The 13,372-nt window shown below is 37.6% G+C and overlaps 1 protein-coding gene across 1 annotated transcript in view; it reads left to right on the top strand.

Annotated features, from left to right (window-relative positions):
- The window catches only part of LOC139710852 (unconventional myosin-Ia-like), a 96,999-nt gene that overhangs the window by 38,214 nt on the left and 45,413 nt on the right, over positions 1-13,372 (top strand). Inside the window, exons 5-6 of the mRNA XM_071622774.1 lie at positions 356-460; positions 13,099-13,145. Of these exons, the coding sequence (XP_071478875.1) occupies positions 356-460; positions 13,099-13,145 (152 nt within the window). The remainder of the gene's footprint in view (positions 1-355; positions 461-13,098; positions 13,146-13,372) is intronic.

Here is a 13,372-nt window from a genome sequence, read left to right as displayed (position 1 = left end):
ATGGTTTCTGAAAGCCTTTTATGCCTAATGATTATTTTCCTCATGTATAAAAGAAGAAATTGATACCTGGTAATGACTGTAAAATTAAATTCTCAGTTCATCTTAACTCAGTGGATTACCATCTGCAACCTGTTGTACATATTTTGTGTGACATTTTAAATAGATGATATTGATCGAGAATTGAAGAGAGTACTGTATATCGTCATTTAGCTTTTGATGTTTGATAATGCTGTATCAGTATGTAGCATATTGACCAGTATGACAACTGGTGATAGTATTATTATGTCATGGACTTGTTTGCATATAATCTTAATCTCATAATTTCTCCTCATATCTTTTGTTTTCTTTATGCTAGAGGCCAGCAAAATAGTGATGCAGTACGTGGCAGCAGTCTGTGGCAAAGGAAGAGATGTGGACGAAGTAAAGGAGCAACTTTTACAGAGCAATCCGGTTCTAGAAGGTAAAAACAAATTTTGATCCCATACACAATTCAAATAAATATAATTCTGTAGCGATTAATCCAGAATTTGAATTTATTGAATTTGACCTCGGGAGTATAACAGAAAATTGTACACACTCAAACTCACATACTTTATATTCCTGCAAGCAATGTCCTCCAATTTAACCAAAGCTCACCTCCGTATATTCAAAACTAGTTCAGAGTGCACCTTGAGTGGTTAAACAAGAAACACAACAAAAGTACACTACAAGTGCATCAACAATGCCTCTCCAAAATTGACTTGTGAAAACCTTGTACAGCAAGTATTTTATTTTTTTTTTTACACTGACAGATGTATCAATTTATGTAACAATGAAATGAATGACAGCAATGAACAGGAAGGCATCCACTATGGGGAGAATGCAATGTACAATTGTTCACAATTGCTGCTAATTAATTGAGGTATTCCTGACACCTGTTGGTGCCTGAGAGCCTAATACCCCTTTCACGCTTGTCACTCGGGGGATCACTTTGGACATTCATCAGAGAATCAAACAGTGGAGTACCTGTAGGGAATATCTTTCAAACTAGTGAATGAGCTCTCGGTCAAATTGAGCTTGTCTGCTCTTCTGCAGTGGAAGAACATGTTATGGGGTATGTGTGAAATGGCCCTTTAAGACGTTGTTGGCACACTGCCCTTTGCTTTCCCACTTGGGAGTTTTAACCGCAATACCTTTCACACTACACCATCTCCTGGGAGTTTTATGGGGCACTCAGGAGTTTACCAGGGGATGGTTTGAGGGTAAAATGTCTGAAAAGTCACCCGGCATTTTACCTGGGATTTCACCCAATAGACCTAACATACTACAATATCTCCCAGGTTCACCCGAGTGCACTCGGATAAAATTTGCTGTTAAAGTGTAAAAGGGGAATTAGATGCCAGCCTTAGTTTCAGGGTGTTTGGCATAAAGATATTTTTCTTGAAAAATTAGCAAAATGGGATTCTATTGGGATTCGAACCCATGACCTCAGGATTGTTAGACCAGTGCTCGTACCCACTGACCTATGGAAGACTGTAATGTGGTGTCTGTCCCAGAAATTTATTATTAGGTGATCCGAGTATCCTCTCGGATCACCTTCTGTATCTGTACGGATTCTTTGTTTTTCTTCTTCTTCTTTATTTCTCCTCAAAAGTTGTGCAGAGGTTAGCTCAGAAAGTGCATTGCCTCTCAATGTCAGACTTATACCATATATGTATCATGTCGCAAAGACGACAGCGCAAGTAAAATCATAGTGATCAGTCGACCGTGACGTCACTATGACGTCATTATATGAAAACACATTTTCATGCATATCTCATTAATGGAATGAAATATTTCAATGAAATTTACGTCACATATATTTTAAGTCAAGCGCATTCTACTCATATTCTCAAAATTCATTTTTATCTCAAAACGCGCGCGTACGCGCGCGTTGAAAAATTTGTATGCTCAAATCCAGCTCAAATTTTTTTTGCACACGTTTCAGACCATATGGAGCATTTTTTGAAAAATTGAAAAAATTGGACGGACGCGTACGCGCGCACACATATACGCACGCACAGCTAATATGAAATAGAAATTTTCAATTTTTTCACACGGATCGGATGTCCGAAATTTTAAGGAATATTTCTACCAAGTTTCAAGTCGATCCGACTCAATATGACGTCATACGGGCCCGTGAAATTCAAAATTCCGCGCGTGCGTCAATGGGGATACACAGTGCAACTATGCCAAAAAACCGCCAATTTTAAATCGGATTTTACTCGTCAGGACGGACGGTGACCCCCCATTTTCTTTACATATTCTGAAAGGTGATGAGTTGTACATGTCATTTCATGGGCTGGCTATGCTGATAAAATGATTAAAAGATATCAAATTTCTTAATAAAGTAAAAAAAGTAAATTTTCAAAATGACGTCATCAAATTTCAAGTTTACTCGAGCGTATCTCACTAATCCTTTGCCAATTTTCACCCAAATTTCAATATGTTGTAGCTTATGAAATGCTCTTTCATAAATGTAATTAAACAATTTTAATTTGATGACGACATCACCTCGAAAAAATGGATTGAAGGTAACCTTGTCAAATTTGACCAGTTTACGTGTAATCTCTATGGGAGTGCAATTTTTATGGAAATGAAAATTGACATGACTATCTTTATCGAGCACTAGCTCACTTATGCTTTGGTGAATTTCTCTAAGATCTTAATATGTTGTAGCTGAGATGTAGGGCTATCGTAAGTGTGCCCTTCGTTTCTTCATACGTTGTCGGGATCACGTGAAAAAAACTTGGTTGAAATTAAAGTTATCTTCGATGTATTGAAATATTTCTTTCTTTTTGCAACTTTCTTTGCAATAACTCAAGAAAAACAGCCCCTATCACCTTCATATTTTGCACATGTTTAGTTCATGTCACGAAAATTATTTCATAAAATTACAACTACTTGATCAGACGCCATCTTGGGTATGTAAATTAGGGTCAAAGGTCATAGATGTTTCATCCTGTATCTTGGTGAATACATGTCCTATCTTTCCCATATTTTGCACACGTAAAGACCATGTTACAGGGATCATTTCATAAAATAACCACTTTTTGCTCAGATGCCATCTTGTCTGTGCAAAGTGGGGTCAAAGGTCATATGTACTTCTTTTTCTATCTTTGCTATGACGTGTTATCTCTATGGGAGGGAATTTTTTAGATGTGAAAATTGACATGACTCTCTTTATCGAGCACTATCTTACTTATGCTTCGGTGAATTTCTCTCTGATTTTAATATGTTGTAGCTGAGACTTTGCAGTATCAGGACTCGAATCATTGATTAAAAAAAAGATCGGATCACCTTAATTTGTCAGTGATGACAAATTACAATCTCTAGTTCTCAGTTCTCTTGTTGTCAGAAGCTTTTGTCAATCTGACATAAACCTAAAGGACAGAAATCAACCCAGGAATAAATGTGAAGTATCACCAAAGCAATGTATCTTTTGAATATTTTGTTAATGCAAAAAAAGGGAAAGTGGCCAGAAAGATGTATGATATAAAAGAACAATGAGCAAAGAAAATGAGATTCCATTGGGATTTGAACCCGAGACCTCCGGATTGCCAGAACAGTGGTCTTACCAAAAGCTGCGCAATGGATGCCCTGAAGTGTGGTGTTCATCCCAGAAACCCCCTAAAAATATATATATATTTTAGAAGCTGTTTTGCAGGACTTTCTACAAAATCATGAAGATATTCAAGGGACAGAGAGCGAAAGGGGATAGAGAGATAGGGAGAAAGGGCCTCTTAAACCAGATACTAATGTGCTTGTACACCCTTGACAGTGTATGATGAGTTAAGTGGTATTGTGTATACAGCATTGTCCTTACAGTTACACTATATCTCTTTGCATCAGTAAATATTGCTTGGAAATTCAACCAGGGGAGTATTTTATGAAGCGTCTTGTCCAACAAATTTGTTGGACAAATTTGCTCTCAGCCAAACAGATGCAAGGATTTCAGTAGCTTATAACAGTTTGTCACAGAAGAAATATCTGACAAAACCCTTCATGAAATGCCCCTCAGAAGGCAAAAAAATCCCCCCCCCCCCAAAAAAATAAATAAATAAATGAACAGATAAAGAATGACTAAAGAATAAATGAAAGATCAGCATTTTCAACAAACTGTGAAATAACAAGCAAAATTACTTGTCAGCAGGAGAAATATGGCAACATTGTTTGAAAGTAAACACATATGATGTTCAAAATTTAACTGATTATGTGACATCACTGTGGTAAACTGGCTCCCACTTGAGATGCTAAGTGTATTTATCCACACTGTGTGTCTTTAAATCATGAAACTTCATGTCTTTAAATCATGAAAGATCAGAATTCCACGAATGATTCAATCTATTGATTTGAGAAATAATGCCCAGAGATGTTACATTCTTATTTCAAATGCCACCTACCTTTTTTTTTTTTTTTTTTTTTGGGGGGGGGGGATGGGGTGGTTGTGTGTATATGCCACATTTGTGGACAAATATACATCCCATACAATCCCCCACAACCCCAAAGAAAAAACAGACCCTGTCTTGAATGCCTTTAAAAATAGTTGTCTGGCTTTGTTGCAAATGATGATTTTCCAGGTAAGCCTCCTGACTTCCTTGTTTACTTACTTTGTGCTTTTTGGTGCATTGAGAAATTGAATACCTGTAATGTGTGCCTTTTCCCTGAATTGAAAAAAACAAACAACAGCAACAACTAAGAAATGATTTGCCGCAATTACTGTCAGCTGTAATTGGAGACAGCTTCAGATTTTGCCACTTGATATTTCAAAACAGATCCAGGAAGTGGTGTGTTTGCAGTCAACAGGTTTTGATACCAATTGATACTTCTCTATTAAAATAGTCTCAATTATGGCCAGTGCACTTATATAGCGTACTGTAAGAATCACACTACTGTAAAACGAGGAATTTTAATTTCGCAAATTTCGTGATTGGCGCCAAGATTTGCGAAATCAAAATGCACCCGAAAGTTTGTGTCAACACTATATGCATTGAATGCTAGTGGCAGTTGGCGAAAATTTCATGCTGCAAAAAAAGGCCGTCCGCTCCAATTCGCGAAAAAATCATGCCGCGAATATATTATGTTTTACAGTACTTGATGACTTGTAATTACCTAATAACCCTTATGTATTGGAAACTGGATGCAGTGTGTTGACTGCATTGCTAGATACATTTATATGTATTTATTTATTTATTTATTTATTTGTCTATTTATTTGTTTTTGGTAGGCTTTTGATTGTTATGTGAGATAAACATTGTTTCACAAGTAATTTAATATGTAGCTCATATCATGATGCTTGTGATGGAAGTTGATGCTACTGCAAAGAATGGGTTCAATATTGTGGGGAATTCTTTTGCCAGATTTTCCTTCAGTAAAAAGGTACTTGCGATGTCCATTAATAACTTTGCAAATATTCTATCTGTGCACTAGTTTACCTCTTTTGGAGAAAGTTCCTCTATGTATCTTTAGGGAAAAGTAATTTTGGCAAAAAAGTGGGAAAAATCACACACAGATTTCAAAAGCTAAACAAAATGAGCTGGATGAGTCAAATACATGTCATTTCAGAGAATCTATTTTGATAGTCATTTTAAAGGAAATCTATTTCTAAGTGCTTGTAGAGGAAGTTTTTCTATTCCTGAGTATCTGCAGAGGAAATTATTTCAAGTGCTTAAAGCTAAAAGAATTTAGAATTTGCTTGCAATATGTCGGAAGCCTCTGCTACCAAGAAACTTGTCTGGGTGACACAATTTGCCGGGATAATGAGTTTTTTTTAATAGTATTTTGACAGCAAAAGTGTGAAGATATAAAAGTCAGTTTATCCAACTTTTATACTTGAAATGCCTTAATACCCATTCATTAGGGGATATGTAGAACTCGAGTAGTACATGATGATCGAATTGTACCTTAGCAGCTATGCCGTAGTATTAAATCGTATGCAACTAAGCAAGCTGCTGCATGCAATTCATTTCCACGTGATGGATACTGCTGTTGCCTGATATATTGTAATTGATGTAATTTAATATAAAACATCATGTAGCAACCATGATCATTCAAGCTCTGAGATAGCATTATTTCTAGCATACCTTTGTGGGTAATATTTCAAAACTGAAATTGTGTTATCATAGTGTTATTTCACACATTTCGTATGCATTTACTGCAATTTTAGAGCAAAAATTGACAGTTTCTGCAATCATGTGGAATATGTTTTTTACCTTTAAAGCAGAGATGTCAAGAGAACAGTTTAGTGAGAATCTGAGAATCATCAGGTGAATGACAAAGTAACAAACTACTTGAAATGCTTGTGCACTATGTACTGTAAAAGTGGATATTTTCGCGCGACTAATTTTTTGCGCTTGGCCGGGTCAGAAGAGTTTCGCGTGTTTTTAAATCCGCCGAATCAAGACATCATGCACAGAACGTATGGCAGGCAAAAATATTTGCGTGCTTTTATTTTCGCGCTCGTTTCTGGTTGTGCGAAATGCGCGAAAATTTCAACACCGCGAAAATTTCCACTTTTACAGTATCCAAGATGTCGTCCTGTCAGTATTAGGGTGTTATATCTTCCATTAAAACCATAGCGGAGTACAAACAAATGCGCTATTTTCTATAGATGGCCAAGAAAAAGAGAAGTGCAGACAGTCACCTGATCCTAGCAGCAGTGTTATGTTCTATGAATTTTTCAGGGAGAAGATGCTTGATTATAATTATGATGCTACCATATAAAATTGTAGAGCCTACTCAGTTGATAGTGCTTCCTTGCTGATTACTCTTTGAAACTGGGAAATCTATAAAGCTCCAAGCTTTAATGTGTAAATATCCAGGAAATCAACTACAAAAAAAAAATGTCATTTGAGAGTGAGTTTTCACTAGCCATTTCCTTTAGCATGGAAATGTTTGAAGGCTCACACCATGTAAGCTGTATGGATTCACAGGAAATCCAGAAAAACAAAACAAACAGAAGAAAAAGAAAAGAGCAAATAGCATTGTATACTCCAGTGCAAGGATTAGCACTTGATGATGTTGCAAGGAAGATTTTCACTCTTCCTCTGTTTTTTCTGATGTACATGTATGCATTACTGGCAATTGATGATGGAAAAAAAGAAGAAAATGAAACCGGTAAGATGAACACCGGGCCTCTGCTGGAGATTTACGGAGGATTAGAGGAGATGTGACGAGATATTGGCGTCTATTTGACATCCCGCGGCCCTCCGAGAATACCACGAGGATGACATCAGATATGGTTGCCTTCTTTCTTTCTCCCCATGTTTATGACTGGTAACATCCGATCATTCCGTGTATTTAGGAGTCACAGTTGGGATGTCCAGCCACATTAGAAGAGCATGAATCATGCTTTCACTTGCGCCCTCTCCTTTTACGACCGGTATATGACGTGGGAGATTGGACTGATGTCTTGAGTCTGGTGGTGGTGGTGGTGTGAGGAACAGTCACTAGTACTTCAATAACATGCACATACATATGGATGGGTCGTTATTCTGCTCTGTGAGTGGTAACATGATGAATATTTGAGGGAGGAAGAAGTATTTTGAGGGGCAAACAACACATCCTAATCATTTAGACCCAAGATTTCCACGGCAAGATTAGGGTCGATGTTTTCTATTAATCCTTTCTATGCTTATGAGTCAAATATGCACAAATTTTGCATGCAAACTTATGGTCAGGAAATAGGTGCGGCTCACAATGGGGGAAGACAAAGTGCAAGGGTTGTCATAAAACTGTCAATGTGTGATAACTTGTATCAGATAAAAACATGGATAACAAAAACTTCCTGAACTTAGATCAAGAATATGAAATAAAGCTTTAATTCTACATATTACTGTAAAACATGATATATTCGCGGCATGAAATTTTCGCGAATTGCCTCTGGCGTTCAATGCATGTAGTGTACATAAAAACTTTCGCGTGCATTTTAATTTCGCGAATTTTGGCGCTCGCGAAATTCGCGAAATTAAAATGCACGCGAAAATTTCTCGTTTTACAGTATAATGTAATAATAATAATAATAATACATACAATTTCTATAGCGCCGTTCTCCACTTTGATTAAATGCTCAAGGCGCTTTACAATTGTACATCAAAGCAAACAGATTGAAAATACAAGTACATCACAGTAATAGAAGAAGATGAAGAAGCAGAAAAAAAAGACATGAAAGTCTGTCTTCAAAAGACACTGGTCTTCAAAATGCACTGCTAAACAGATAGGATTTTAAATGTATACAGTAGCTTTAAACTAACCATTATTGAATAATCTGTGACCTCCTCAGGATTTCAATAGGAACTTAAACATTAATGCTACTTCAATATACAAGGTGCTGCCCCAGCAGTTAAATATTAACAAGTGTAAGTCAGATTTCCCTTTGCCAGAAATTGGCATCACGTACAGGAACCCCTCCCCCCCCCCCACCAAAAAAAAAAATAAAAAAAATGATGGAATAAACTTAGAGCTTGATGACAGCAAGTTTGGATGCAAATGTATATACAGGGGTAAGATTTCAGACCAAAGATTAACTCAAATTACCATGACAACATGGGCAGATGGCAATACAGATTAATTACCTCTGGTGCCTACCTGACTCTGTGCACGCTCCTCCCTGCTGTGCATTTCATCTCTCACTTTAGTCATTTTTCAAATCAATAATCGGCTAATTGCCGCGGATCGTCGGAGGATACGTGATACCCACCGCTCATCTTGTAGGAGGCTCGTTCATTCCAAAGTCCATAATGCACACACCTGCTGTAGCATATATCCTTTCTCCTCATCTCCTATGCCCCTCTCTCTCTTTCTGTATGTTCTTGTAACAATATTGATACAGCTGCTCTGTAATGGTGATGAAGACATTTTACTTCAGCAACCGATCACACAAGACGTTTTGGCGGACACATGGTTCCATGTTGAGGAGGACTTGTGCCTTTAAGGATTGTACTTTGCACGCAACTGCCACGAGTAGTCTTGTTAATATTTGATATTTCTGCCCTTGTTGTTGTTATTGTTGTTCTTGCAATCCTTTCCCGCCTTGTGTGTTCATGAGTGTTATTGCATGCTGCCGCTTCACAGTGGAAAACGTTGCAATAATAAGTGTTCCTCGTAGACAGTCTTGAATGAGGGCTCCATGTAATACGCTGTTTTCTGCACCGACTTGCCCAACCCTCAAAAGACTGTAAACAGTTTTGGTAGTAGGGCCTATAGATGCCAAATGTACTCGCAGAGTTGAATCTTAATTGCTTCCTCTTCCATTACCAGTATATGATATTAAATTTCTGTTTCCACGTCCATTGTCAGATAAGAAAAAAACAAGAAACAAACAAACAAACAAACAAACAAACAAACACAGGAACCTTGGCTTATGCAAAAGCAAGTCTTAAAACCTGCTACAAATTTCCACATGTTCTGAATCTGTGGCCTTTTGTATGTGTGTATGTGTGTGTGTATGTGTGTTTGTGTGTTGTTGTTTAGGGGTGGAATGGGGAGGGGTAGAGTAGGGTAAGGAAATGGTAATGGGGAGGGGGACTGCGAAAAAAAAAAGAAACCTACTTTATGCTTGCCTATTTCCGTAAACAAGTAGACTCGCACACATCAATAGTCTAGACTAGGTGTACATTTGCACACGTGCAGACATGCAAGCAACTTTAATACACGCACTGGCATGTATACTACACACATATTGAGACAGAATGCAGTTGCCAGGGAACATGATGTCATAAGCTTCTGTGAGTCATGTGTAAAATGTAAAACCATATCCCCTACTGAAGAGGAATGAAAAGAGAGAGAGAAGGGGCGGGGGGGGGGGGGGGGGGGGGGGTATAGAGCGGCTCCTAGTAGTGTCTGCAGCACCAACTCGGTGAAACAGAAGGGCGCACCGATGATTCATTCCAGCATCAACAAACCCATCCCCTCACCCCTTCCTAGGTCCCCCCCCCCTCCAGTCATAAGAATTATTCCTGACTTGTCTTTAGCAGCAGTGGTATATTACATGCTTTATCACCCACAACGGTAATTTTGCCGCTGTATGCATCCACCCCTGGGTGAAATCTAATTTCCATGGCTTCCCCCTGTTGCCATGGAAACAATGGTGTCTCCTCAGTAGAGAGAGAGAGAGATGTTTTCGTCAACACGTGGACACCCCTGCCTCTCATTCACCTACCTTCTGACTCGGTGAATGCACACATGTGTTTGAAAAGGGGGGTCAGTCGTGAATTAATGTTGGGAGTGAAAGGAATATGTTTCTCTGAAGCTTAAAGGAAGACTGCTAGTATATTAAAGGTCCCCTGACATCTAGTTACTTGGTGACTTTGAATGATGTGAATAGGTCTACAAATGGCAATTTTTATAAGTTTTGAGATCGAAATCTGGTGTCATCAGCAGTAGTCAGGTGGAAGAAGCATCATAAGGCGAAGTGTTGTTCACCTTACCATGACTAATGCACAAGCTTGCAATAGCGAGACAGGTCTCATAGAATAATTCCTCAGAACCTTGCAATTATGATGGTCATTTCTCCGTGGAAGATATTCCAGGGGACTGTGAGTATGATGAGGAGAGATCTGGAAGTATGATGGTTATGGCAAGGTGCATACCAAAGGAAAGATATTGTTACTCATTTCAGTTGACCTTACTGTTCATGACATCACGAAAGGCAATAAACATTTTCAAGGGAGTTGAACTTCGTGGGTGCAGAAATATAAAAAATGGCATAATTTTAAAACATTTGATACATTTCAATCAAATTAATTCCTGAATTTGTGATGCGAGAATATAATCACATCAGGAGATGTAATCATGGACACAGGACCAGAAATAGATAGATGTCAGAGGGCCTGTTTATATATTTCATGTTTGCCCATCCATACAATCATGTAAGAAATATCCCACTTATTGCCAGTGGCGATAATCTGTCAACCAAACTCTGTATGCTTGAAATGTGCCAAAAATTGTGACCCTTACCTTTGTGCTCATGCGTGCTGTTGTTGAATGTTGGGACCAAATATCTCAAGATAATTTACTCCAGTGTTCACACACTCAAGTGATCAATTATAAAACATTACATAAAAGCATGAAACAGTATGCTCTCAGATTGCAATACTGTTAATGTACCACTTTGGCCAATATTTTGCATTTTCAACATTACCTAATCAAAATTGTATTATCACAGCATTATTTTATGCATTTTTTAATGCATATGTTACCATTTGAGAGCAAAAACTGACAGTTTCTGTGGGTGTATGGAAACTGTGTTTTACCTTTAATCCTTTACATTTATATATACAGTGATATCCTGATGATTCTTTGTTTCGTTCACTGTGCTCAGACAGGACATGTCTGTCACATATATTTGTATATTTGGGGTTTATCGATTCTTGGTTTATATTGTTCTTTATGTTAAAGGCATAATTTACCATTTGCAGATGAAACAAAAACCCAGCATGAGTGCTTTAAAATAGTTCTAACATGTGAGTTAGGGATAGAAACAGCCACTGTAAAAATTTGAATCCATATTATCGATGATAAGTAATTTGTTAGATACACAAAATGTGAACAATAGTTATAATAAAAATGTTTCCAGACTAAACCGTCTAAAGTTATGGTTTATTAAGAAAAATACTGATATCTCCTTATATTTTAGGCTTCATTGTGAAAATTCTATATGGTAGGATGTTTTGTGATACAACAAACCTACACATATGCATCAAATGTGATATCTTGAAAATTTTTTAAATCACTGCTCCCAAAGGTAAACTGGACCTTAAATGATGATGTCAGTGAATTTGTGTGTGTGTGTGTTCAACTTTATTCGTACTTGAGACTGACCCGGATTTTTGTTCACAAAGCACTTGCAAGGTTTCATGCCATTGTCTTTGATGCTCATCGTGCCGTGTGGAGTGCCTGGTGCACATGAATGAATCTGATGTTTGGCGCATATTTCCTGCTATTTTGATGCAATAGAGTAATGATGGAAAGACTCTATTTGCTGATGATTAAGAAATTTGTTATGGCTGACTTCAGAATAAATTGACTCTGAAAGATAGACATTTTGTCACCGTCCCTGTAAAGACCAGGCTTCAGACATTTATGTGACAAATTCTGTGTGTGCCATTATATCACAGATTGTTGTTGTGAGCTGTATAGCCAGCTGAGTCTTGCCCGATATAGATAAAACCGACGATTGCAAACCACATCCATAACTGTTGAAATGTATTTTATAGGAGACAGGTGAAGTGTATATATTTATAAAGACCACCCCACAGAAACAGAAAGAACATCATTATGGGCAGGTGGACATTGTAGACAGGTTCATTAAAATGCAGTTGGAGAGAAACAAAGTTAGTGATCTTTATGGGCAGGTCTGTAAACAAAAACAAGTTGTTACTTAAGCAGGTTGGCAATGTGTCCATTAACTTGAATACAATCCAACCTCAATTGCCCGGCCATATCAGGGCCAGAGCCCATCCTGATAGGTGATATTGCCTGATAAACTAAATGTGCTCAATGCATGACACTTGTAAGCAAGTTGTGTTGGGGTATACATGAGGTAAGTTGCTAACTTACTATTCAATGTAAATTATTTAAAAGATATTTGTATGTTTCACAATTGAAATGATATGAAAAAGAAAAGAAATTTGAGTGGAAATACACCTTCTTCTTGGTCCATGTTTCTTCTAGTGACAATAAGTTTGTGGGTATAAATGAAGGTATTATATTGTAGTGATCAACATATATGTTCCGACTTTCTTATTTCCTAGTATTTGCGCGAGAATTGTTGCTTTTGCACGGAAAATGCAAAGGCAGATCATTTACCAGTCCATGTTTGTGCAATACAGGGATCAGGAAAATGACGGCCAGATATAACAGAGGTTTGACTGTACATGAGTACACCTGCATATTGAAATGGCTCTGTATTATGTAATCATTGAAAATCATCCTTAACTTTGATGAGCAGTTTATGTCACGGACATATCACCAGGGGTATAGGAGATACAACCATTTTATTGTAGCAGGAAAATTAACATCAGGAGGCCTATCTGTAGCTGTTTTTGTATTGATTATCATCTTTTTGTTTTGTAATTGCAGCATTTGGAAACGCCAAGACCAACAGGAATGACAACTCATCCAGATTTGTAAGTATAAGATTCATCTCTCCAAACTATTCTTCTTGACAATGCAGTTGGCTTGAAAGTCATTACAGCAATAAACAAACAAACAAAATACCCTGCTTTGTCCTTATGCTGATCATGGCTGAATAACACTGTAGTCAGCAAAATAAAACCTGTGACCTTCCGTGGAAATATATAGTTGTAATTTGCAGCATTTTTACTCATTCTTACCCATGCCATCACTTTGTCAT

This window comes from Diadema antillarum, unplaced genomic scaffold (genome assembly GCF_040938485.1).
Source record: "Diadema antillarum isolate AM-2024a unplaced genomic scaffold, OU_Dant_1.0 seq00001580_RagTag, whole genome shotgun sequence".
NCBI lineage: Eukaryota > Metazoa > Echinodermata > Echinoidea > Diadematoida > Diadematidae > Diadema > Diadema antillarum.
Note: the sequence above shows the minus strand (reverse complement) of the source record. Positions and strands in the feature narration are given on the sequence as shown.